A 26,393-nucleotide genomic window follows, 5' to 3' on the forward strand; every position below is an offset into this window, starting at 1 on the left:
CCATGCAATTTGAAAATCTTCACAATTTTTGTAACCATTTTTCCATTCCCAATATCTGAGCAATTACAGTTATTGGTTTTTCCTCCACAAGGCTTTTTGTATCCATTCCTTTCTGTGTATTTACAGCAAAATACCCTAAATCAGTGCTCTCTCCCTCGCTCCCCGCTACCCCCCCCCACACTTTTTTTTTTTGCTATGTTGAAAAATGAAACAAATTTCATCCATAGGCAACATACATTCCTAGGCCAGTGTCTTCCCACTTTAGATGTATTAGGGCACATACTAGCTCCAGTTGTACCACTGTTTCTCATTCTTATCTAGTTTACAAGAGAACATGAGTTACAATTCACATACACTGGTTATCACAGTTTTTAGAGATGTCGTAAAATTCAATACTTCTTTAGTAGCAAATTATTTAATAAAGATCTCTCAACAGATTGTGATACACTTAGTTGAAATTCCCTGGATAAAACATTTAAGTATTGAAAAACTCTCCTGAGTTCATAATCTGTTTTACTGGTTACTATTTCAGTTGGGCAACTGATATTAGACATTAGTTACTGTCTTCCAAATAGTTTTACTTATGTTGTATTCCAAATTAAATGACCTTTCTTATTCTTCTCCTTCATTTTCCAAACTTCAAGCACACTCTTCCTTATGTAAACTTATGCATTGTTAACCAGGAGAATTTTTCAAGAGTGTTCATAATCCAATTTGTGTTAGTAGAAACACTGAACCCACATAAAGACCAACCAGAGAAAAGTGGGTAACAAACTGTTGTGTATTCCAGCAATAGAAGACCATATGGCTATGAACCTGAATTAAATATATCTACAAGAAACAATGGGCTTCCCTGGTGGCCCAGCTGATAAAGAATCAGGCTGCAATGCGGGAGACCTGGGTTCGATCCCTGGATTGGGAAGATCCCATGGAGAAGAGAAAGTCTACCCACTCCAGTATTCTGGCCTCGAGAATTCCATGGACTGTATAGTCCATGGGATCTCAAAGAGTGGACAGGACTGAGAGGTTTTCACTTCCACAAGCAACAATTGTGGCAGATTCCAGGAAATATATATTGAGTAAAAGAAAAAAAGTCCTTCAGGAGAACATATAGTGTAGTTACAGCCATACATGTAAACACTTGTAAGGAAGAATTATTTATAGATGTAAACATTAAAAAATATAAAAGAATAAGCTAAAACCAGCAGTTATATGCTAGTAAGAATATGCCCAGGAATTATCTTCAAAGAAAATTACCATGTTCTTCCTTAACAAATGTGTGGTTTGTAAATGTTACCCTTTTGTGATGTTTAATGAAAACAGTGTCACTCTGCTCATAGTCCATTAGTCTGCACTTGTCACATGATCCTGCTTGACTATAGTGGGTCTGATAATTTTAGTCTTCCATGAATCTAAGAAGGAAGAATCACATGGATATTGTGCATGACACTTTATCTGTGAGTGATAAATTTTACATTGCAAGAAACCTATATTTCCAAAATAAGGTCATTAACACACTGAACAGTACATATCTGTAGAATGATAATGATATATGGTTTCCCCTAACAGTTCAGCTGTATATTTTCAATACTTTTGACAAAAACTAGATTTCCTTCACTGTTTTTATATTGTCTTCAAATTTTAAATGAAATCATAAGTATGGCTTCTGATATGATAGCTGAGCACATATATATTATTGCTTTGCATCATTCATCCAGTCAAAAACTTTCTTGACCTTCTAAGTACAAATATCTATTCTACTGTATGAAGTTATGATGCTCGATAAGTCAGATGAACATACTTGAATTTTAGAGATTACATTCTAATGGAAGCAGAAAATAAATAATAAGCAACTACATAAACTATTACACAATCATAATGTTATTTATTTATCTCAGGTTATTTGTTATAGTTGATTTTAAAAAGAATTAAATATAAGAGGAGTGGCATTATTATGGTGATTGCAAAGAAAAACAGATGTCTATCACCTTTGCTTATGGTCTATTTCTCCGTAGTCTTTAACGTGTTCATATTCCTTAGTTGCTGCCTTCTTTAGTTACTTGTGTAAATCAGCTGTCATACACCATCCTATGCTAGTCACCTAGATTCAAAGTGATTTCTATCAAGAGCTGTAAGTCTTGTCAACTTGTCAGGAATGCCATTGCCTTGTGCGTTTCAACTTTGCAATTGCTGCTTGATTGACACTTCTGAAATCCTGTCAGCTTTTCTTTCCTTTGTTCACTTTATACAGAATAGAAAAGATGATGCAGTTCATGTCCATTAGCTTGGCAAAGTCATAGCCTCTGTGAGGGAGAGTCCAATCTAATAAATCATGTATTTTTTAAATAGAAAAATAAAGGTGACTGAATGGAGACTACCGACTAAATTGCCTAAAGGATTACTTGCCTAAAAATTAAACATCCTTAGTTCTAAAGTCTCCATGTATAAGTTAAAATAACCACAATGGAAAATAAAATACTAGATGATATTTACTGACATTATTCAGTGCATAATAATGATATCTTTACTTCTTCAAAGGAAAAAGTTTTAGGTAAGGAAAAAACAATCAATTGTAGATTATAAAATCCATGAACTGGCATGAACTATAAACCAAGTATATTTGATTTTTTTTAAGTTTTTAATTTTGTTCATTGCAGAATAGCAGAAGACACTAATTAATTGTTCTAAAGATAATTATTGTCCCTTTAGAAGTCTTAGATACACCAATGTGAAGGGTCACTCTTGGGTTAAGAAGTCTAAGTGTCTAAGAAAATGAGAAACACTTACTAGTCTTTGAAATTAAAGTGAAAAATACAGAACAGAATTGATTATGTTAAATTATAGATTTTCAAAATTAAAAGCTATTGTAAGTAATGAATGATTCATAAAATCGAAATGTTTTTGAAGCATATTCTATCATAGCTCTTTTTATTTTTCAGAGTGATCTCCAGATTGAAAATTTTACTGAGTAACTATGGAGGTATTTTAAATGTGTAGAGTAAACGACATAGTTTAAATATTTTTACTTCAAATCTAGAAGCAGAGTTGTTAATCACTAAGACATGTAGGTAGTATAAGAACGAAGCTTAGGTAATTGTTAAACAATGGTTAAGCTATCCAGTAAATGAAAAACTAAGCCTGTTGGAAATGAGAGTATTAATCCTGAATAAAAACATTTCAAACAATATGATTCTAATGTTATTTTTATTAGTAAATAGATTGTATAATTTACAATAGCATGCATGCTATATTCTCAAACTTAATCAAGATGTATGTCTATTAGCTATAGCTAAAACAGTGGAATTCAAATTAAGTGTCAGAATGCAGTTTTCTTATTAGGAAAGAGATATAAATAGCAACTGAGAAATGGCAAAATGAATGAAAAAATAAGCATAGAAAAATAGGGCAAAATTATAAATGAAAATTACACTTCTGAAAGTGTAATTTTATATATATATATGTATATATAATATATATATATATATATAATGCAGTCAGTTCAGTTCAGTTGCTCAGTCATGTCCAACTCTTTGTGACCCCATGAAATGCAGCACACCAGGCTTCTATGTCCATTAACAACTCCTGGAACTTGCTCAAACTCATGTCCATTGAGTCAGTGATGCCATCCAACCATCTCATACTCTGTCGTCCCCTTCTCCTCCAGCCTTCAATCTTTCCTAGCATCAGGGTCTTTTCCAATGAGTCAGTTCTTTGCATCAGATGGCCAAAGTATTGGAGCTTCAGCTTTAGCATCAGTCCTTTCAATAAATATTCATGACTCATTTCCTGTAAGATTGACTGATTGGATCTCCTTGCAGTCCAAGGGACTCTCAAGAGTCTTCTCCAACATCACAGTTCAAAAGCATCAATTCCTTGGTGTTCAGCTTTCTTTACAGTCCAACTCTCGCATCCATACATGACTATTGGAAAAACTGTAGTTTGACTAGATGGACTTTTGTTGGCAAACTAATGTATCTGCTTTTTAATATGCTGTCTAGGTTGGTCATAGCTTTTCTTCCAAAAAGCAAGCATCTTTTATATATGTAATATAATATATTAATATAAAAATTCTCAGTGGTTTTTGTACTTATTTCTTATTCAGAAGTTTGCTGATTGGCTGCAATGGCTTTATTTTAGGGGACTGGTGAGTTTGGATCTGCTCTACATGAGTTATTCCTGGTTCTAGGTTGAGAAAGCATTTCTTAACTGAACAGACACACAAGATGATTGTTGTATTACCTCTTTACATCTCTGCTTGGAACTATCATCCTTTTGACTACTTCTTTATTCTATTTGTCCAAGAAAGCCACATGGTCCATCCATATCAGTAAGACAAGGATTCAGTTGAGTATTACATAAGGGGAGAGTGAATTCTGCTAAAAATGCTCTATTTGGCCATAAGATGTTATCTTAGCCACACATCTGTAACTTCATTTCTTCTCTATGGAAAAAACCAACCACTGAAACCCAAAGAAGATATCCCAGAGGTACCAACATAACATTTCTAATAATTTGTATAACAAAAGAGAAAAAAAGAAAGGAAGGAAGGAGAAGGAATGAAAAAGAGAGGGAGAGAGAGAGTGCACTAGAGAGGAAGCAAAGAAACTTAATACACTTAGTGGAACAAGTTCCTATTCCAAAAGGGGAAGTAATCATACTGCCAACAGCTGTAGAAATTGCAAAATTTGTTAGTAGGCCCTAGTACTGTTGACCTGGGAGTAGCTTGCTGTGTGTGCTAAGTCGCTTCAGTTGTGTCTGATTCTTTGTGACCCTATGGACTGTAGCCCACTAGATTACTGGAGTGGTTTGCCATATTCTCTTCCAGGGGATGGTCCTGATCCAGAGGTTGAACCCATATCTCTTATGTGTCCTGCATTTGAAGGCAGGTTCTTTACCACTAGCACCGCCTGGGGAGGAGTTTACCGGCCATTATTTTTCTCATGTTTTGGCTTCCTACTCTAGATATTTCTGATTATTTTATGATATTACTTGCACTCACTTGATAGAGTTATTCAGAACATTCCCTTTTTTGCTGGCTCAGCAGGTTTGTCTGTCAAATTTCTATGCATAAAATATTGGACTCTCAAGAGTAAATTTCCATTTCATACTCTGAAACTTTCTCTTCATTCAAGATGGCAGTTTTGCTTAGTTTATTCTCAGGAAATGTCATCAGTTTTTCCTGAATTATCATAACTTGTGAATTTATTTTATTCCAGTCACACCCACCCACAGTTGTTTCCAAGAAATACCTATGTCTTTCTTGAATACAGATTCTTTGGACCTTTAAGACAGTCTCTTTTACCTAAGCTTTTGTATGTTTTAAATTCATTCATTTTACTGGGGACGGCTCTTAATTCAATCAGAGGCAACTTAATATAACAGTTCTTATTATTATATGTCAAGTTTTACAATGTCTGAATTCTTTCCTTTCTCTTTTATCAATCCTCTTCCAAATAGTATATTAGCCAGATTTTGTGATTTTAATATTATTTTCAAACATCCAAAAGGATCCAAGGTAGTAATAGATAGTGTTACTGTCTTGCTGGCCTTCATGCTGATTGGTGGAATTCTCCTTTCAGGTGTTACACTGAGTTCAGATTTAGTTCACAGGTTTTCTTTTCTTTCTTTCTTTTTTTTTTTTTTTTTTTTTTGAGTGTTAAGTTGAAAAATCAGTTTCTATTGTGCTGCATGCTCTTATGGTAGAGGGCAGGTGGTGGATAGAACTCAGCAGCCTTCTTGAAGACTCTATTAAAAGCTGTATCACTTCAACACAATACCACTGACCAAAGTAAATCATATAGCCAAGATCCTAATCAACAGGATGGGAAAGAGTAGCACTCCCATGGGTGGGGTGGGGTGGGGAGAGATGAATATTTGGTGAATAATCACAAAATTAAAACAGAAGATCAACAGGTCCTCACATATGATAAATATAAAGGCACTAAATTGCCTATCAAAAAGAAATCTTCAAATCTACATTAAGAAAGAAAAAAAAAAGATATATTCTAAGTGAAAAACTTAAAGCATAAAATCTCCACAAAGTTAATATTAAGGAAATTTATTCAAGTTAATAGTAAGAAAGTAATATTGGCATAATTAAATCAGATAAAATAGACCTTATGATAAAATTGCTCTTCAAAATGGGGATCACCATAATATGATACAATAATTTAGGCTTCCAAAAAGAAATGTGTTTTTATAAACCTGGATGACCTAATAGAATGCCTCAAAATAAAAGGAGATTAAATTGGTAAAATGGCAAAGAGTGAATTAATGAATCCATTGTAACAGAATATATTCCATTACAAATACCTTGAGTCTACAAATGAATAAATTGAAATTTTGATGATAGCCATGATACATGATTTCACAATTACACCTTAATGAGTAATTAATGAGAGTAACAATAGATGTGGCCTTCTAAATTTTGCTTAAGACTTCTGAATGCATATCTTGCCAATTAGTCCCAAACTTATGATAGATACACAACTTTTGCTGAATTGAGGCAAATTCATATTAATAGATGAAAATGCATTTAATAAAATAAGCATTTTTCTGTTAATTGAACTATCTCTTCTCTCGACCATTTTGATGTTCATAGTTAAAAGAGACCTCTACCTCTTATTAACAAGGACTTTTCCTTAATAATAAAACTCATTTGACTTATAAATTAATTAATAATTATTAAATGCTTGGAATACATTTTACTCTTTCTGTAAACAATTCAGATAAGCTGATTTAAATAAGTAAATGTTCAGTTGCACCAGTTCTGATTACACAGTTTAAATTTGTATCTTTTTGGCTCTCTTAATCTCTTTATTGATTTAAAATCACAATAATTTATCTTGCTATTAATCATAAGTATAAAATATAATTGGGCTTCCCAGGTGGCACTAGTGGTAAAGGGCCCACCTGTCAACACAGGAGATATCAAAGATCTGGGTTCAATACCTGGGAGGGGAAGAGCCCCTGGAGGAGGAAATGGAAAACCACTCTAGTATTCTTGCCTGGAGAATCTCATGGACAGAGAATCCTGCCAGGCTATAGTCTATGAGGTTGCAAAGAGTCAGACACGACTGAAGCAACTTAGCATGATTAAAATATAAACCTCAATATATGCCAGTTTTAATGTGTTTAGGCCCATTCTCTGACTAAGTAGTTTTCTAGTCATGATGAGACAACCGATGTGATACATGGAAAGAAGCATCTGAATATACCCTCTACGTTCATATTTTATCCATCTAACATGGTATTAAATATCTTTATCTTATTAGGCTTGTGATATGTGACAGTGAACAAAGTGCCTCCTTTGATGCCCTCTCAGAACTGACATGCTGAAGGAAGGAGGCAGACCGTGTGTGAGAGTGTGCCTGGTGTCTCTGTGTGTGTACACAGGTATACTCATGGGTGCACACACATGCGCACACACATACATACATAGGCTAAGTACATGATTATTTTCAGTGAAAGAACTAAAGGTGGGCTAAAGGGGTTCTACATTAAACAGAGTGATCAGAGAAGTTTTCTCTGACAGTGACTTTTGAGCCCCACTAGACCTATGAAAAGAATTGTGGCAAGAGCTTGAGGGGTTAGGACAGAAAATGAAAAGGTGTGAGGTAAAAAATTTAAAAAAAAAAGGAGGTAGTTTGAGAAATTGGATGTTGTGTGTGTTTTCCACAGAGTGAATGCTAGGGAAGATGGAGCACATATAAATGGAGAATTAGGCAGAAGCCAGGGCACATAAGGCAAAATTTAAGTTCACAATGAGAAGTTTGGATTTTCTTTTTATGTCTGTTGGAAAGAGTTTAATGTTGTCCAAATTAAATTTATTCTGCCTTTTAAAAGACCACTCAGGACCCAATGAAAGAGAAACATAGTGAGTTGTGGGAGGTGAAGCTGCGGTAAGCTGATGCCACATTATAGCAGGTAGCGCAGGCATGTTAGGATTCTAGAACTGAATCTTAGGCCACTGAGGAGGCACAAACGTTTTATTTATTTGTTTATTTATTTATTTACTTTAAAATATTGTATTGGTTTTGCCATACATTGAAATGAATCCACCATGGCTGTACATACATTCCCCATCCTGAACCCCCTCTCCCACCTCCCTCCCCATCCCATCCCTCTGGGTCATCCCAGTGCACCAGCCCCGAGCACCCTGTTTCATGCATCAAATCTGGACTGGTGATTCAATTCACGTATGATAATTTACACGTTTCAATGCCATTTTCCCATATCATCCCACCCTCGCCCTCTCCCACAGAGTCCAAATGACTGTTCTATACATTTGTGTTTCTTTTGCTGTCTCACAAACAGGGTGTCTCTTTCTAAATTCCATATATATGTGTTAGTATACTGTATTGGTGTTTTACTTTCTGACTTACTTCACTCTGTATAATAGGCTCCAGTTTCATCCACCTCATTAGACCTGATTCAAATGCATTCTTTTTAATGACTCAGTAATATTCCACTGTGTATATGTACCACAGCTTTCTTATTAATTCATCTGCTGATGGACATCTAGGTTGCCTCCATGTCCTGGCTATAACAGAGTACTGTGATGAACATTGGGGTACACGAGTATCTTTCAATTCTGGTTTCCTCATTGTGTATGCCCAGCAGTAGGATTGCTGGGTTGTATGGCAGTTCTATTTCCAGTTTTTTTAAGGAATCTCCACACTGTTCTCCATAGTGGCTGTACTAGTTTGCATTCCAACCAACAGTGTAAGAGGGTTCCCTTTTCTCCACACCTTCTCCAACATTTATTGCTTGTAGACTTTTGGATAGCAGCCATTCTGACTGGAGTGAAATGGTACCTCACTATGGTTTTGATTTGCATTTCTCTGATAATGAGTGATGTTGAGCAACTTTTCATGTGTTTGTTAGCCATCTATATGTCTTCTTTGGAGAAATGTCTGTTTAGTTCTTTGGCCCACTTTTTATTTTTTTTATTTTATTTTTTTTTTAATTTTATTTATTTATTTATTTATTTTTATTTTTTTTAATTTTTTTATTAGTTGGAGGCTAATTACTTCACAACATTTCAGTGGGTTTTGTCATACATTGATATGAATCAGCCATAGACTTACACTTATTCCCCATCCCGATCCCCCTCCCACCTCCCTCTTCACCCGACTCCTCTGGGTCTTCCCAGTGCACCAGGCCGAGCACTTGTCTCATGCATCCCACCTGGGCTGGTGATCTGTTTCACCATAGATAGTATACATGCTGTTCTTTTGAAATATCCCACCCTCACATTCTCCCACAGAGTTCAAAAGTCTGTTCTGTATTTCTGTGTCTCTTTTTCTGTTTTGCATATAGGGTTATCGTTACCATCTTTCTAAATTCCATATATATGTGTTAGTATGCTGTAATGTTCTTTATCTTTCTGGCTTACTTCACTCTGTATAAGGGGCTCCAGTTTCATCCATCTCATTAGGACTGATTCAAATGAATTCTTTTTGACAGCTGAGTAAAATTCCATGGTGTATATGTACCACAGCTTCCTTATCCATTCATCTGCTGATGGGCATCTAGGTTGCTTCCATGTCCTGGCTATTATAAACAGTGCTGCGATGAACATTGGGGTGCACGTGTCTCTTTCAGATCTGGTTTCCTCAGTGTGTATGCCCAGAAGTGGGATTGCTGGGTCATATGGCAGTTCTATTTCCAGTTTTTTAAGAAATCTCCACACTGTTTTCCATAGTGGCTGTACTAGTTTGCATTCCCACCAACAGTGTAAGAGGGTTCCCTTTTCTCCACACCCTCTCCAGCATTTATTGCTTGTAGACTTTTGGATAGCAGCCATCCTGACTGGCGTGTAATGGTACCTCATTGTGGTTTTGATTTGCATTTCTCTGATAATGAGTGATGTTGAGCATCTTTTCATGTGTTTGTTAGCCATCTGTATGTCTTCTTTGGAGAAATGTCTGTTTAGTTCTTTGGCCCATTTTTTGATTGGGTCATTTATTTTTCTGGAATTGAGCTGCAGGAGTTGCTTGTATATTTTTGAGATTAATCCTTTGTCTGTTTCTTCATTTGCTATTATTTTCTCCCAATCTGAGGGCTGTCTTTTCACCTTACTTATAGTTTCCTTTGTAGTGCAAAAGCTTTTAAGTTTCATTAGGTCCCATTTGTTTAGTTTTGCTTTTATTTCCAATATTCTGGGAGGTGGGTCATAGAGGATCTTGCTGTGATTTATGTCGGAGAGTGTTTTGCCTATGTTCTCCTCTAGGAGTTTTATAGTTTCTGGTCTTACATTTAGATCTTTAATCCATTTTGAGTTTATTTTTGTGTATGGTGTTAGAAAGTGTTCTAGTTTCATTCTTTTACAAGTGGTTGACCAGTTTTCCCAGCACCCACTTGTTAAAGAGGTTGTCTTTTTCCATTGTATATCCTTGCCTTGCCTCCTTTGTCAAAGATAAGGTGTCCATAGGTTCGTGGATTTATCTCTGGGCTTTCTATTCTGTTCCATTTGTCTATATTTCTGTCTTTGTGCCAGTACCACACTGTCTTGATGACTGTGGCTTTGTAGTAGAGTCTGAAGTCAGGCAGGTTGATTCCTCCAGTTCCATTCTTCTTTCTCAAGATTACTTTGGCTATTCGAGGTTTTTGTATTTCCATACAAATTGTGAAATTCTTTGGTTAGTTCTGTGAAAAATACCGTGGTAGCTTGATAGGGATTGCATTGAATCTATAGATTGCTTTGGGTAGAATAGCCATTTGACAATATTGATTCTTCCAATCCATGAACACGGTATGTTTCTCCATCTGTTTGTGTCCTCTTTGATTTCTTTCATCAGTGTTTTATAGTTTTCTATGTATAGGTCTTTTGTTTCTTTAGGTAGATATACTCCTAAGTATTTTATTCTTTTTGTTGCAATGGTGAATGGTATTGTTTCCTTAATTTCTCTTTCTGTTTTTTCATTGTTAGTATATAGGAATGCAAGGGATTTCTGTGTGTTAATTTTATATCCTGCAACTTTACTATATTCATTGATTAGTTCTAGTAATTTTCTGGTAGAGTCTTTAGGGTTTTCTATGTAGAGGATCATGTCATCTGCAAACAGTGAGAGTTTCACTTCTTCTTTTCCTATCTGGATTCCTTTTACTTCTTTTTCTGCTCTGATTGCTGTGTTGGCCCACTTTTTAATTGGATCATTTATTTTTCTGGAAAATCCCATGGATGGAGGAGTCTGGTAAGCTACAGTCCATGGGGTCGCAAAGGGTCAGACACTACTGAGCGACTTCACTTCACTTCACTTCACTTTATTTTTCTGGAATTGAGCTGCAGGAGTTGCTTGTATATTTTTGAGATTAATTATTTGTGTGTGGCTTCATTTTCTATTATTTTCTCCAATTCTGAAGACTTTCTTTTCACCTTGCTTATAGTTTCCTATGTTGTGCAAAAGCTTTTAAGTTTAATTAGGTCCTGCTTGTTTATTTTTGCTTTTATTTCCAATATTCTCAGAGATGGGTCATAGAGGATCCTGCTGTGGTTTATGTCAGAGAGTGTTTTGCCTTTGTTTTCCTCTAGGAGTTTTATAGTTTCTGGTCTTAGGTTTAGATCTTTAATCCATTTTGAGTTTGTTTTTGTGTATGGTGTTAGAAAGTGTACTATTTTCATTCTTTTACAAGTGGTTGCCCAGTTTTCCCAGCACCACTTGTTAAAGAGATTTTCTTTTCTCCATTGTATAGTTTTGCCTCCTTTGGCAAAAATAGGATTTCCATAGGTGCGTGGATTTATCTCTGGGCTTTCTATTTTTTTTCCCATCGGTCTATCTTTTTGTCTCTGTGCCAATACCATACTGTCTTGATGATTGTGGCTTTGTAGGATAGCCTGAAGTCAGGCAGGTTGATTCCTCCAGTTCCATTCTTCTTTCTCAAGATCGCTTTGACTATTCAAAGCTTTTTGTATTTCCATACAAATTGTGAAATTATTTGTTCTAGTTCTCTGAAAACTACCGTTCGTAGCTTAATAGGGATTGCATTGAATCTATAGATTGTTTTGGGTGGTATACTCATTTTCATGAAATTGATTCTTCTGATCCATGAACATGGTATATTTCTCCATCTATTTGTGTCCTCATTGATTTCTTTCATCAGTGTTTTATATTTTTCTATATATAGGTATTTTGTTTCTTCAGGTAGATATATTCCTAAGTATTTTATTCTTGTTGTTGCAATGGCAAATGGTATTGTTTCCTTATTTTTTCTTTCTGTTTTCTCATTGTTAGTGTATAGGAATGCAAGGGATTTCTATGTGTTGATTTTATATCCTGCAACTTTACTATATTCATTGATTAGCTCAATTATTTCCCTGGTGGAGTCTTCAAGGTTTCTTTTTGTTGTTGTTGTTGTTTCTTTTTTTTTTTTTTTCCCAGTGGGTTTTGTCATACATTGACATGAATCAGCAATAGATTTACACGTATTCCCCATCCCGATCCCCCCTCCCACCTCCCTCTCCACCCGATTCCTCTGGGGCTTCCCAGTGCACCAGGCCCGAGCACTTGTCTCATGCATCCCACCTGGGCTGGTGATCTGTTTCACCATAGATAGTATACATGCTGTTCTTTTGAAACATCCCACACTCACCTTCTCCCACAGAGTTCAAAAGTCTGTTCTGTATTTCTGTGTCTCTTTTTCTGTTTTGCATATAGGGTTATCGTTACCATCTTTCTAAATTCCATATATATGTGTTAGTATGCTGTAATGGTCTTTATCTTTCTGGCTTACTTCACTCTGTATAATGGGCTCCAGTTTCATCCATCTCATTAGAACTGATTCAAATGAATTGTTTTTAATGGCTGAGTAATATTCCATGGTGTATATGTACCACAGCTTCCTTATCTATTCATCTGCTGATGGGCATCTAGGTTGCTTCCATGTCCTGGCTATTATAAACAGTGCTGCGATGAACATTGGGGTGCACGTGTCTCTTTCAGATCTGGTTTCCTCAGTGTGTATGCCCAGAAGTGGGATTGCTGGGTCATATGGCAGTTCTATTTCCAGTTTTTTAAGGAATCTCCACACTGTTTTCCATAGTGGCTGTACTAGTTTGCATTCCACCAACAGTGTAAGAGGGTTCCCTTTTCTCCACACCCTCTCCAGCATTTATTGCTTGTAGACTTTTGGATAGCAGCCATCCTGACTGGTGTGTAATGGTACCTCATTGTGGTTTTGATTTGCATTTCTCTGATAATGAATGATGTTGAGCATCTTTTCATGTGTTTGTTAGCCATCTGTATGTCTTCTTTGGAGAAATGTCTGTTTAGTTCTTTGGCCCATTTTTTGATTGGGTCATTATTTTTCTGGAATTGAGCTGCAGGGGTTGCTTGTATATTTTTGAGATTAATCCTTTGTCTGTTTCTTCATTTGCTATTAATTTCTCCCAATCTGAGGGCTGTCTTTTCACCTTACTTATAGTTTCCTTTGTAGTGCAAAAGCTTTTAAGTTTCATTAGGTCCCATTTGTTTAGTTTTGCTTTTATTTCCAATATTCTAGGAGGTGGGTCATACAGGATCTTGCTGTGATTTATGTCGGAGAGTGTTTTGCCTATGTTCTCCTCTAGGAGTTTTATAGTTTCTGGTCTTACATTTAGATCCTTAATCCATTTTGAGTTTATTTTTGTGTATGGTGTTAGAAAGTGTTCTAGTTTCATTCTTTTACAAGTGGTTGACCAGCTTTCCCAGCACCACTTATTAAAGAGGTTGTCTTTTTTCCATTGTATATCCTTGCCTCCTTTGTCAAAGATAAGGTGTCCATAAGTTCGTGGATTTATCTCTGGGCTTTCTATTCTGTTCCATTGATCTATATTTCTGTCTTTGTGCCAGTACCATACTGTCTGATGACTGTGGCTTTGTAGTAGAGTCTGAAGTCAGGCAGGGTCGATTCCTCCAGTTCCATTCTTCTTTCTCTATTCGAGGTTTTTTGTATTTCCATACAAATTGGGAAATTATTTGGTCTAGTTCTGTGAGAAATACCATTGGTAGCTTGATAGGGATTGCATTGAATCTATAGATTGCTTTGGGTAGAATAGCCATTTTGACAATATTGATTCTTCCAATCCATGAACACGGTATGTTTCTCCATCTGTTTGTGTCCTCTTTGATTTCTTTCATCAGTGTTTTATAGTTTTCTATGTATAGGTCTTTTGTTTCTTTAGGTAGATATACTCCTAAGTATTTTATTCTTTTTGTTGCAATGGTGAATGGTATTGTTTCCTTAATTTCTCTTTCTGTTTTTTCATTGTTAGTATATAGGAATGCAAGGGATTTCTGTGTGTTAATTTTTATATCCTGCAACTTTACTATATTCATTGATTAGCTCTAGTAATTTTCTGGTAGAGTCTTTAGGGTTTTCTATGTAGAGGATCATGTCATCTGCAAACAGTGAGAGTTTCACTTCTTCTTTTCCTATCTGGATTCCTTTTACTTCTTTTTCTGCTCTGATTGCTGTGGCCAAAACTTCCAACACTATGTTGAATAGTAGTGGTGAGAGTGGGCACCCTTGTCTTGTTCCTGATTTCAGGGGAAAATGCTTTCAATTTTTCACCATTGAGGGTGATGCTTGCTGTGGGTTTGTCATATATAGCTTTTATTATGTTGAGGTATGTTCCTTCTATTCCTGCTTTTTGGAGAGTTTAATCATAAATGAGTGTTGAATTTTGTCAAAGGCTTTCTCTGCATCTATTGAGATAATCATATGGTTTTTATCTTTCAATTTGTTAATGTGGTGTATTACATTGATTGATTTGTGGATATTAAAGAATCCTTGCATTCCTGGGATAAAGCCCACTTGGTCATGGTGTATGATTTTTTAATATGTTGTTGGATTCTGTTTGCTAGAATTTGTTAAGGATTTTTGCATCTATGTTCATCAGTGATATTGGCCTGTAGTTTTCTTTTTTTGTGGCATCTTTGTCTGGTTTTGGAATTAGGGTGATGGTGGCCTCATAGAATGAGTTTGGAAGTTTACCTTCTTCTGCAATTTTCTGGAAGAGTTTGAGTAAGATAGGTGTTAGCTCTTCTCTAAATTTTTGGTAGAATTCAGCTGTGAAGCCATCTGGTCCCTGGGCTTTTGTTTGCTGGAAGATTTCTGATTACAGTTTTCGATTTCCCTGCTTGTGATGGGTCTGTTAAGATCTTCTATTTCTTCCTGGTTCAGTTTTGGAAAGTTATACTTTTCTAAGAATTTGTCCATTTCATCCAAGTTGTCCATTTTATTGGCATAGAGCTGCTGGTAGTAGTCTCTTATGATCCTTTGTATTTCAGTGTTGTCTGTTGTGATCTCTCCATTTTCATTTCTTATTTTGTTAATTTGGTTTTTCTCTCTTTGTTTCTTAATGAGTCTTGCTAATGGTTTGTCAATTTTGTTTATTTTTTTCAAAAAACCAGCTTTTAGCTTTGTTGATTTTTTGCTATGGTCTCTTTAGTTTCTTTTGCATTTATTTCTGCCCTAATTTTTAAGATTTCTTTCCTTCTACTAACCCTGGGGTTGTTCATTTCTTCCTTCTCTAGTTGCTTAGGTGTAGAGTTAGGTTATTTACTTTGGCTTTTTTTCTTGTTTCTCTCTGATGTAAGCCTGTAAATGCCCTTAATGAACCTTCCCCCTTAGCACTGCTTTTACAGTGTCCCATAGGTTTTTGGGTTGTTGTGTTTTCATTTTCAATTCATTCTATACATATTTTTGATTTTCTTTTTTGATTTCCTTCTATGATTTGATTGGTTTATTCAGAAAGCGTGTTATTTAGCCCTCAAGGTGTTTGAATTTTTAACCAATTTTTCCTCTAATTGAGATCTAATCTTACTGCATTGTGATTAGAAAAGATGCTCGGAATGATTTCAATTTTTTGAATTTACCAAGGCTAGATTTATGGCCCAGGATGTGATCTATCCTGGAGAAGGTTCCGTGTGCACTTGAGAAAAAGGTGAAGTTGATTGTTTTGGGGTGAAATGTCCTATAGATATCAATTAGGTCTAGCTGGTCCATTGTGTCATTTAAAGTTTGTGTTTCCTTGTTAATTTTCTGTTTGGCTGATCTATCCATAGTTGTGAGTGGGGTATTAAAGTCTCCCACTATTATTGTGTTACTATTAATTTCCTCTTTCATACTCGTTAGCGTTTGCCGTACATATTGTGGTGCTCCTATGTTGGGTGCATATATATTTATAATTGTTATATCTTCTTCTTTGATTGATCCTTTGATCATTATGTAGTGTCCTTCTTTGTCTCTTTTCACAGCCTTTATTTGAAAGTCTATTTTATCTGATATGAGTATTGCGACTCCTGCTTTCTTTTGGTCTCCATTTGCATGAAATATTTTTTTCCAGCCCTTCACTTTTAGTCTGTATGTGTCTCTTGTTTTGAGGTGGGTCTCTTGTAGACAGCATATATAGGGGTCTTGTTTTTGTATCCATTCAGCCAATCTTTGTCTTTTGGTTGGGGCATTCAACCCATTTACATTTAGGGTAATTATTGATAGGTGTGGTCCCGTTGCCATTTACTTTGTTGTTTTGGATTCACGTTTATACAACCTTTCTGCATTTCCTGTCTAGAGAAGATCCTTTAGCATTTGTTGAAGAGCTGGTTTGGTGGTGCTGAATTCTCTCAGCTTTTGCTTATCTGTAAAGCTTTTAAATTCTCCTTCATATCTGAATGAGATCCTTGCTGGATACAGTAAATCTAGGTTGTAGGTTATTCTCTTTCATTACTTTCAGACGTCCTGCCATTCCCTTCTGGCCTGGAGGGTTTCTATTGATAGATCAGCTGTTTATCCTTATGGGAATCCTTTTGTGTGTTATTTGTTGTTTTTCCCTTGCTGCTTTTAATATTTGTTCTTTGTGTTTGATCTTTGTTAGTTTGATTAATATGTGTCTTGGGGTGTTTCGCCTTGGGTTTATCCTGTTTGGGACTCTCTGGGTTTCTTGGACTTGAGTGGCTATTTCCTTCCCCATTTTAGGGAAGGTTTTCAGCTATTATCTCCTCGAGTATTTTTCTCATGGCCTTTCTTTTTGTCTTCTTCTTCTGGGACTCCTATGATTTGAATGTTGGGGCATTTCACATTGTCCCAGAGGTCCCTGAGGTTGTCCTCATTTCTTTTGATCCTTTTTTCTTTTTTCCTCTCTGCTTCATTTATTTCCACCATTTTATCTTCTACCTCACTTATCCTATCTTCTGCCTCCGTTATTCTACTCTTGGTTCCCTCCAAAGTGTTTTTGATCTCATTCATTGCATTATTCATTTTTAATTGAGTCTTTTTTATTTCTTCTAGGTCTTTATTAAACATTCTTGTATCTTTTCAATCTTTGTTTCCAGGCTATTTATCTGTAACTCCATTTTGTTTTCAAGATTTTGGATCATTTTTATTATCATTATTCTAAATTCTTTTTCAGGTAGATTCCCTATCTCCTCCTCTTTTGTTTGACTTGGTGGGCATTTTTCATGTTCCTTTGCCTGTTGGGTATTTCTTTGCCTTTTCATCTTGTTTAGATTGCTGTGTATGGAGTGGGCTTTCTGTATTCTGGGGGTCTGTGGTTCCTTTTTATTGTGGAGGATTTACCCAGTGGGTGGGGTTAAACGATTGGCTTGTCAAGGTTTCCCGGTTAGGGAAGCTTGAGTCAGTGTACTGGTGCGTGGAACTTGATTTCTTCTTTTTGGAGAGCAATGGAGTGCCCAGTAATGAGTTTTGAGATGGGTCTATGTGTTAGGTGTGACCTTGGGCAGCCTGTATGTTGACATTCGGGGCTATGTTCCTGTGTTGCTGGAGAATTTGCGTGGTATGTCTTGCTCTAAAACTTATTGGCTCTTGGGTGGTGGTTGGTTTCAGTGTAGGTATGGAGGCTTTTGGACGGTCACTTATTACTTAAAGTTCCATGTAGTCAGGAGTTTTCTGGTGTTCTCAGGTTTTGGGCTTAAGTTTCCTGCCTCTGGATTTCAGTTTTATTCTTCCTGTAGTCTCAGGACTTCTCCAACTATACAGCACTGATAATTAAACTTCTAGGTTAATGGCGAAAAGATTCTCCCCCTAGGGACACCCAGAGAGGTTCACAGAGTTACATGAACAGGAGAAAAGGGAGGAGGGAGATAGAGATGAGCAGGAGGAGAAAAAGGGGGACTCAAGAGGAGAGAGACAGATCTACACAGCTGTCTGTTCCCAGAGTGTTCTCCGTATCTCAGACACCTACAAGGATTCACAGAATTGGATTGGGAAGAGAAGGGGAAAGGAGGAAATAGAGGTGTTCTGAGGTAGAAAACAGAGAGTCAAGATTGGGAGAGAATAATCTTCAGTTTAAAGATAGGGCTTCTCTTTTTTTTTTTGTAAGGTTATAGTGTAGTGAAAATGAAAATGAAGAGTAGTAGAGGAGTACTAGAGGACTTTAAAAGAAATAAGAGAAAAAGAAAAATAGAAAATAAAAGAGAAAACGGAAAGGAAAAAAAAGAAGAAAAAAGAAAAAAAAACAAAAAAAAAAAGAAAGAAGAAAAAAAAAGAAAAAAAAAAATTTTTTTTTTCCCCTAATTTAAAAAATCGTAAAAATCTATGTAAATGAAAGCTAAGGAGTAATGGGGGAGTAATAGGGAATTTTAAAGGAAAATAAAAGAGAAAAAATAAAAAAGAAAAAATATAAAAAGAAAAAAAAAATTTTTTTTTCCTTACTTAGAAAAAAAAAGTAAAAATATATCTAGGAATTTCTCTGGAGCTGTTGCGGTCAGTGTGGGTTCGGCTCAGTTTCAGATAGCTCCTCGTTCCAGCTTACACTTCTCGATATCTACAGGGCCCTTCCGGTGAAGTCGGTGTTTTCTACAGTGATTTTAATCTGTTGCACCAGTCCCTTCTGAAGCGGTTCCCTTTGTTTATTTGGCTTCTGTTTGCTGGTCTCTTCAGAGCCTCATTTCCGCCCTGACACAGGCGGGCGGAGGTGGACTCTTATTCAGGTAGCTAGTTCCGTTGCGCTGCTGGGAGGGGCTGACGCTGCGGGGAGGGGCTGGCGCTGCGGGGCGGGGCTGACGCTGCGGGGAGGGGCTGGCCCTGCGGGGGCGGACTGGCGCTGCCGGGAGGGGCTGACGCTGCTTTCTCCGTCTGCGCTGCTCAGGCTCCCGGCTGTTCTATATGGAGTGCGCCCCGCGCTGCGCTAGGTTCCAGCCCTCGGGTGTTACACAAAAGCGCGGAAGGAAAAGCTGCGCCTGCTCTCTGTGCCTTCCCTGTCAGAGCGGTCCAGGCAGCGAGGGGCTTGATGGGCGCACTATCCCCAGGTGTGGCGCACTCACTCCCTTCCGCGGACCCAGTCTCAGTTTCCGCTGGCGCCAGTCGGGAGCGCGCGCCTTCCGCCCTCTGCGTCCCCAGCCCCAGTCCCCGCCCGCGCCGGTCGGGTGCCTGCGCCCTGTGTCTCGCAGCGACCTTCCCCTACCCCCTGCCTCCTGCCTCCGGCGGGGCTGGGCTGGTCCGCAGCCTGCGAGCTCTTCTCGGGACTTTCTCCGTCCCTTTGTTCTGCGAACGGCCGGCAGTGTGTTCCGGCCGGTTAATTTTCTCTCTCTCTTTTGGTCTCCCACAGTTCAAGTTGGCACCTCACAGAAGCTCCCTCCGATTGTCCTCAGGGCACTCAGGCCCGGACCCTAGCCCAAGCAAGGCCGCCTAAGACTCCCTTCCTGGGACGGGTCTCCGTCCTTAGCTCTTTTGTCTCACTTTTTATCTTTTATATTTTGTCCTACCTCCTTTCGAAGACAATGGTCTGCTTTTCTGGGCGCCTGATGACCTCAGCTAGCAATCAGAAGTTGTTTTGTGAAGTTTGCTCTGCATTCAGTTATTCTTTTGATGAATTTGTAGGAGAGAAAGTGGTCTCCCCGTCCTACTCCTCCGCCATCTTGGCTCCTCTGTCAAATCTAGAAATCTTGATGGCACGAGTTCACATTATATCTGTCCTGCATCTCTTTCTGTTGTGTGTTTAATAGCCAGAGTGCAAGAGAGAACAAAGGAAGCATCTGCTTACCATTATTTCCATTACCTCTACTACAAGCTATGCTATAAATAGGACAACCTAAAACAGACGACTTGTGAAACAGTCTTCTGCCCTTCAAATCAACGCTCCCATCTGTGTTGGGAACGTTCGATCCTGCAGGACCGCCACTTTCAAAAGATGTAACTTCTATTGTGAATCCATGCATGCGTGCCTGCTTAGTTTCTCAGTTGTGTCTGACTCTTTGTGACCTCATGTAGCCCGCCAGGCTCCTCTGTCCATGGGATTCTCCGGGCAAGAATGGAGAATGGGTTTCTATGCCCTCCTCCAGGGGACCTTCCCTACCCAGGGATAGAACCTGCATCTCCGGTGTCTCCTGCATTGCAGGCAGATTCTTTACCCGCTGAGACACTGGGGAAGCCCATACATATAAGGAAATAAAACAACAATATTCTGCAGATCTGATTTCCAAACGGAATTTGAAAAGCACAGCTAGTTTCAATTATGAAGGATAAAAGCAGCTAAGAATTTCATGGACCATCATCTCCTCTAACTTTAGGTAACTGTTTCAAACAATTCCCAGCAAAACTTGATAATGAAACTGCAGAAAATAAAACTGATCTGTGTTCTGTCTTCTCTTCCCAGATCTCTAGATGAATGATGTAATAAGGATAAAACAAAGTTATTCTAGAAGCATAAAGAAGGGAAGCATGTACAAAATATGAAATAACATGCTTCTGAATAAGACATTGTCCATCCACAGAGTTATGTGGCAACTCAGGCATGTTGAGGTTGTAGTAAGAGGAAGCTGAGCAGTCTGGTGAACAGGGGACCACAAAAGTACCTCCAGATACAGAGAAGGTCATGGGGTCTGCTGCCCTATTGCCAACAAAAACAGTGTGAAAAAAAACTATATTCATGCCACTGACACCATTTCATCATTTCTGTATGACAACATACAGACTCATAACTTCCTGGATGAGGATTTTCCTAACTTCACTTGACTATTTAATTTTGACATACCATTGTATAGCTTAGTGTTTTGTGAGTTAGCTTGTCTTTTGCTTTATAATTCTCTCCAAAAGCTTCATGAATGAAGAGACCTAAAAGTAATCTTGCGAGGCCAACAGCTGATTTTTGATACCATTAAAGTCCCTAACTCAAAAAACAGTTATCGCGTCAACTGAGTGGCCAGGTACTCTTTCGGGCTCTTAGAATACCTCAGTAAACAAAAACAGAAGAAAAAAAGACCTTAACTTCCTAGTTTACATTCTAGTCAAGAAAACCAGATAATGAATAATATCACTGAATTTTATGTTAGGTGCTGTGGTGGGAGATGGGATGAGTGGGTAGAAATTTTACAGAGATGATAAAATTTGAGCAGTGTTTCAAATCTGCACTTATTCTTTAGACTGGGACTTCTGTTTCTAGGAGAAAGAAATTCCTTCTCCGCTGGATATATTCAATCTGACGGATGAAATGTGAAACCCTTAAAATGGATTAACTGCTTGCCTTTCGGAGTTTTCTCAGGCTGAAATCTGGTGTCAGATGAGGGAAGCCTGGAAAACGGGTGAAGGATAATTATTCAGTTTAGCTAGGCAAAGGTCAGAGGCCCTGGGGCTGGAGGAGGCACCTAGTCCATTCCCTCTGGAGTTCCACAGACAAGCATGGTGTAGTCTGCCCTTGAAAGTGATTTCAATTTGTTCTGAGACACGACTCCTATTTAAAATACTGTAGGCACTATAGAACATATCTGTACTATGCTATGACAGGAAAATATCTGTCTTACATAGACATAGTAACAGAGCATGTCAAAATAATTATAAAAATATGGAAGCTTCTTAGACCATGGCTAAATGAAGTTTTAAATCATATTATCCTCCTAACACCATTTTATTGTTAACTGAACAGCCCTATTGAAGACACTGGCAATAAAGCACGGACTAACAATTCATAGAAAAATGAACTCATGAGCATAATTTTGTTTTCAAAAGGGAGAGAGAATTCATAAAAGCTAATTATTTACAATGGTGTAAGATTTTTAAACAATAGAGAAAAGAGAATGTGTTTTGAACTGTTTTCAGTTATGCGTGCTTATAGAAATAATCGTATGCTTAAACATTACAAAAATAATTTGATTTTCAAATTATTTTTATCATTAATGAATTTAAATGCCAAACTCTTGGTAGGAAAAGTTAGACTGTCATTAAATAACTGATTTTGTTTTGTACAAAACCTTAAGAAAAAAAGGAGTTGGCACTTTTCATTTAAGTCCATAGGAAACCTGACTCAGGAATGAATGGGAAATTTTATACCTGAGATACTTCTTAGGTTCAAATTAAACATTCTTAGGTTATGAGTTTAAAGAGATTGAGAAGAAACCCAGGAGCAAAGCTACTTGGCAAAGTTATTAGCTAATCCCGGAACTGAGTTTGGAGTCAGAAGAAAATCTGTTTCTACTCTGATGCTAAATTTAACCTATTAACTTACAAAGGAAAGGTTAGGCTGGAAGTGAAAAAAGAGAGGCAGCTGTCTTCTCCTCAAACTTGAATTTCAAGTTGAATAAGTGGAGAAAGGAACAGAAGCATTTGTTTTTTCTGCTATAAAGGTAACAAGCCAAGTTTAAGAACTATAAACAAATAAATCTAAAACTGTACCTCCTAAGACTACATACTTTGCTTTGTTAATTAGCAGACTCAAATAGCAATAGTGGGCCCCAGCAGAGAGAGAATAGAACAACGCAAGAAAAGAGCTACAAGCTTTAATTTTTGAGAGGCTATAAATTTAAGCTAGATATTTCAAGCATATGTGTGGATGTTGTGTAAAAACCTATATACAGAGATGAGCAGTTGAGGAAATGCATCATGAAAAAATATCCACAGGGATCGGCAGCAGCAGTCAGGGATCAGTTATCTTTGGTTTCCAGTGCTTTGTATACAAGGGATGAAATTGTGCAGTCTTGGGGAACACAATTTTAAATGTATAACATTTATACTTGCTTTTTTAAAAAAGAATTTTACTGTACCTATAAGGAAATTTCAAGTCTCAGAAAGGAAGTCTTTACTTCTCACCATCTATAGTACTCAGTATTATACATTCAGTTCAGTTCAGTTGCTCAGTCATGTCTGACTCTTTGTGACCCTATGGGCTGCAGCATGCCAGGCCTCCCTGTCCATCACTAACTTCTGGAGTTTATTCAAACTCATGTCCACTGAGTCGGTGATGCCATCCAAGCATCTCATCCTCTGTCGTCCCCTTCTCCTCCTTCCCTCAAACATTCCCAGCATCAGGGTCTTTTCAAATGAGTCAGCTCCTTGCATCAGGTGGCCAAAGTATTGGAGTTTCAGCTTCAACATCAGTCCTTCCAATGAATGTTCAGGACTGATCTCCTTTAGGATGTACTGGTTGGATCTCCTTGGAGTCCAAGGGACTCTCAAGAGTCTTCTCCAACACTACAGTTCAAAAGCATCAATTCTTCGGCGCTCAGCTTTCTTTATAGTCCAACTCTCATATCCACACATGACTACTGGAAAAACCATAGCCTTGACTAGATGGACCTTTGTTGGCAAAGTAATGTCTCTGCTTTTTAATATGCTGTCTAGGTTGGTCATAACTTTTCTTCCAAGGAGTAAGCGTCTTTTGTAATATTATACATTACAGCTGGTTTATGTGATCTGATTCTCATAGTCAAAGTAGATTAACAACAAGGATAACCAAAAGCTTGAAAGGAGTTTTCAAATTATAGAGAATTCAATTATATGTTTTAAATCCTATTTCTACTCAAGTGTGTTTCAGTACTTCTTCTACCAATAAACTTACACTGGCCTTGCTGGAACCAAGCGACTTGCCTCAAAGCTTGTATTATTTTATTATTTAACCCTAACACAACTGTTATGTTTAAAGGACAATTTGCATTAATTTGCACTCACAATCTGATTGTCTAGCCAATGAAGACTAATTTAACCTCTTTAAAATATATTATGGTGCTTTAAATTTGAAATGTTATCACAAAGGTCAGCAGAAATTATCCTGCAGCCTCATTTACGCTGTCAGAAGTGAACATGGGGTAAAGGCACTTACCTCCAAGGTGAATGACAGGACCACATCGGACTTTGACAGCTGAATCTCATTCTCATCCCCTATGTCCAAAAAGGCAGAGTTCTGGGAACGTTTTAATTTTTGCAATTTAAATTCTGGGCCGCCTTTTGAAACCGGAAGACTCTCCAAATTGGCCATTAGCAAATTCACTGAAGACCGCAATTCTTCTATATACACACTCTCCATTTCTTTTGATATAAACTTGGGGAATCGTCTTTCCTTAAAAATAATTATTAAGATAACAATGTTACACCAGTCGTATCTCAATTTCATCATAAAACACTATATTATGTACATATACTTGACTGTCTTAGAAACTGTGACACTAAATATAATGCATTTACCTGATCCGTTAGTCTCCAGGCTTTAAAAGCCTTGTGCTGTGTGCATAGTTGCTCAGTCATGTCTGACTTTTTGCGACCCCATGGACCCCTGCCAGGCTCCTCTGTACATGGGGATTCTCCAGGCAAAAATACTGGAGTGGGTTGTCATGCCCTCCCCTTCAGGGGATCTTCCCATTCCAGGGAACGAACCCACAACTCTTGCATTGCAGGTGGATTCTTTACCGTCTGAGCCACCAGGGATGGGATGACAGCTCTACAAAATGGGCTGGGGAGTGATGGCCTAAAGCAGCTGTCATTCAGATGACTGCCTAATGGTCCAGAAAATCAATGCCTTTACCACCGCGTTCTTTGGCATCATTTAAACCGCAACCTAAGACACCCTCATCTCCAGAGTGAATGGACCACATCCAGAGCATGTTCATCAACCTGCACCTCATCTGACTCTCTCGCCCCAGTTTGTTCATGGGCTGGAAAGGAACATCTGGCACCATCTCATGAGTCAGTCCCAGAGCCTCAAACCACCTGTTTTCCTTTCCTCCCAACCTAAACTTGACATATTTCTTTTAAAATAATTTACATGTAACCAATATTAAAACTGCAAATGTATTATCATAGTTATTAAATATCTACATCCATTATTAACTTTCCCAAGAAAGCTTCTTAAGTGGCCTTTTAATATTCCTCTATAGTTTGAAGCAACATTCCCACATAGTAAGTTTGCATCCTCAGAAAAAAACACACAGCTACTCAGTTACGTAATAACTTGGTTTCTTTTGGGGATGGAGGTGGGGAATAACATTTGGATAGTTTTTCAGTACATGCAAAAGAGGAAAAAAAATAAAGCACAAAAGCATTTTTACATTTGTGAACTAATTTTAAAAGCTATCATAAAAAGCAGCCAAAACTCAGATATTAGCAAAAAGGTGAGAGAATAGATCCTTTCAATACCATATGTGAGCAAAGACCATCCAAGGCTCATGCAGGGTAAATGTCCCGAGTTTAATTTACTGTTTGTAGCCTGCCAGGCTTCTCTGTGCATGGAAATCTCCAGACCAGAATACTGGAGTGGGTAGCTATTCCCTTCTCCAGGGGTTCTTCCCAACCCAGGGATGAAACCCAGGTCTCCCACATTGCAGGTGGATTCTTTATCACCTGAGCCACCAAGGAAGCCCCCAATTTACTGTTTACTACTGATATAAGATCCCAGATGGCTGAAGCTACATGTTACTTTATAGAATTTTGCCTGGTGATGATATAAGTAATGTGCATCTGGTGAGTAAGACAATCCAACGATTATTTTTAAAATCCTTGTTGGAAATTAATCACTTTTACTGGGTTTTACTTGGATCTTAACTTTGCCTAAAAACACCTACTTTTCAAATGCTCTTCAGACTAGGTTCTAATAACTATCTAGTTTGTTCATTAATTATACACTGAGTACAATCATTGCTTATTCATTTTATATTTGTATGACCGTCGGTTTTGCCTTTCAGAAATATTTTAGGAAAGTAAAAGGCAGATACATCATGTGTTTGACAGTTTCGGTGTACTGGTTATTTTCCCTAAATTTTCAAGGTGTTATTTCATGGAAAATGTAATAACAGCACATGAAAAAAACCTATTCTTATTTAGCTTTCATTAAAAATACTTCAAGGAAGAGACTGGCAGAAATCACCCCGACTGTATCAGCATTTTCAAACTTTACAGGAAATAGACTATACTAGATTTTCTTTTTCTCTCTGGGGGAATAAAAACAACAACTCTGTTTTAAAGCTTTGAGGTTTGTTGATAGTATTTCTTAAACTTTATTTAGCCTGCCTCTTTCTTGGAAACAAAACCAAATGTACATATTAAATTTGATCTTTTAAATTAGAACAGCATCAGAAATAGCACTATTCTGTAGCTTAACCGTGAGTTGTTCCTATAAACCGTTTTAGTGTTCTAATTTGGTCTTCTGTACAGCTTAGCTCATTACCAGCCCTAACACATTATGTACATAA

General features: G+C 37.5%; 1 protein-coding gene across 23 annotated transcripts in view; it reads right to left on the minus strand.

The window, feature by feature from the left end:
- Positions 1–26,393, minus strand: part of CADPS2 (calcium dependent secretion activator 2) — a 590,044-nt gene that overhangs the window by 319,150 nt on the left and 244,501 nt on the right. For all 23 annotated transcript variants that reach the window (XM_043463600.1, XM_043463598.1, XM_043463588.1 and 20 more), the window contains exon 5: positions 24,032–24,268. In XM_043463600.1, the coding sequence (XP_043319535.1) occupies positions 24,032–24,268 (237 nt within the window). The remainder of the gene's footprint in view (positions 1–24,031; positions 24,269–26,393) is intronic.

Source organism: Cervus canadensis, chromosome 3 (assembly GCF_019320065.1).
Source record: "Cervus canadensis isolate Bull #8, Minnesota chromosome 3, ASM1932006v1, whole genome shotgun sequence".
Lineage (NCBI taxonomy): Eukaryota > Metazoa > Chordata > Mammalia > Artiodactyla > Cervidae > Cervus > Cervus canadensis.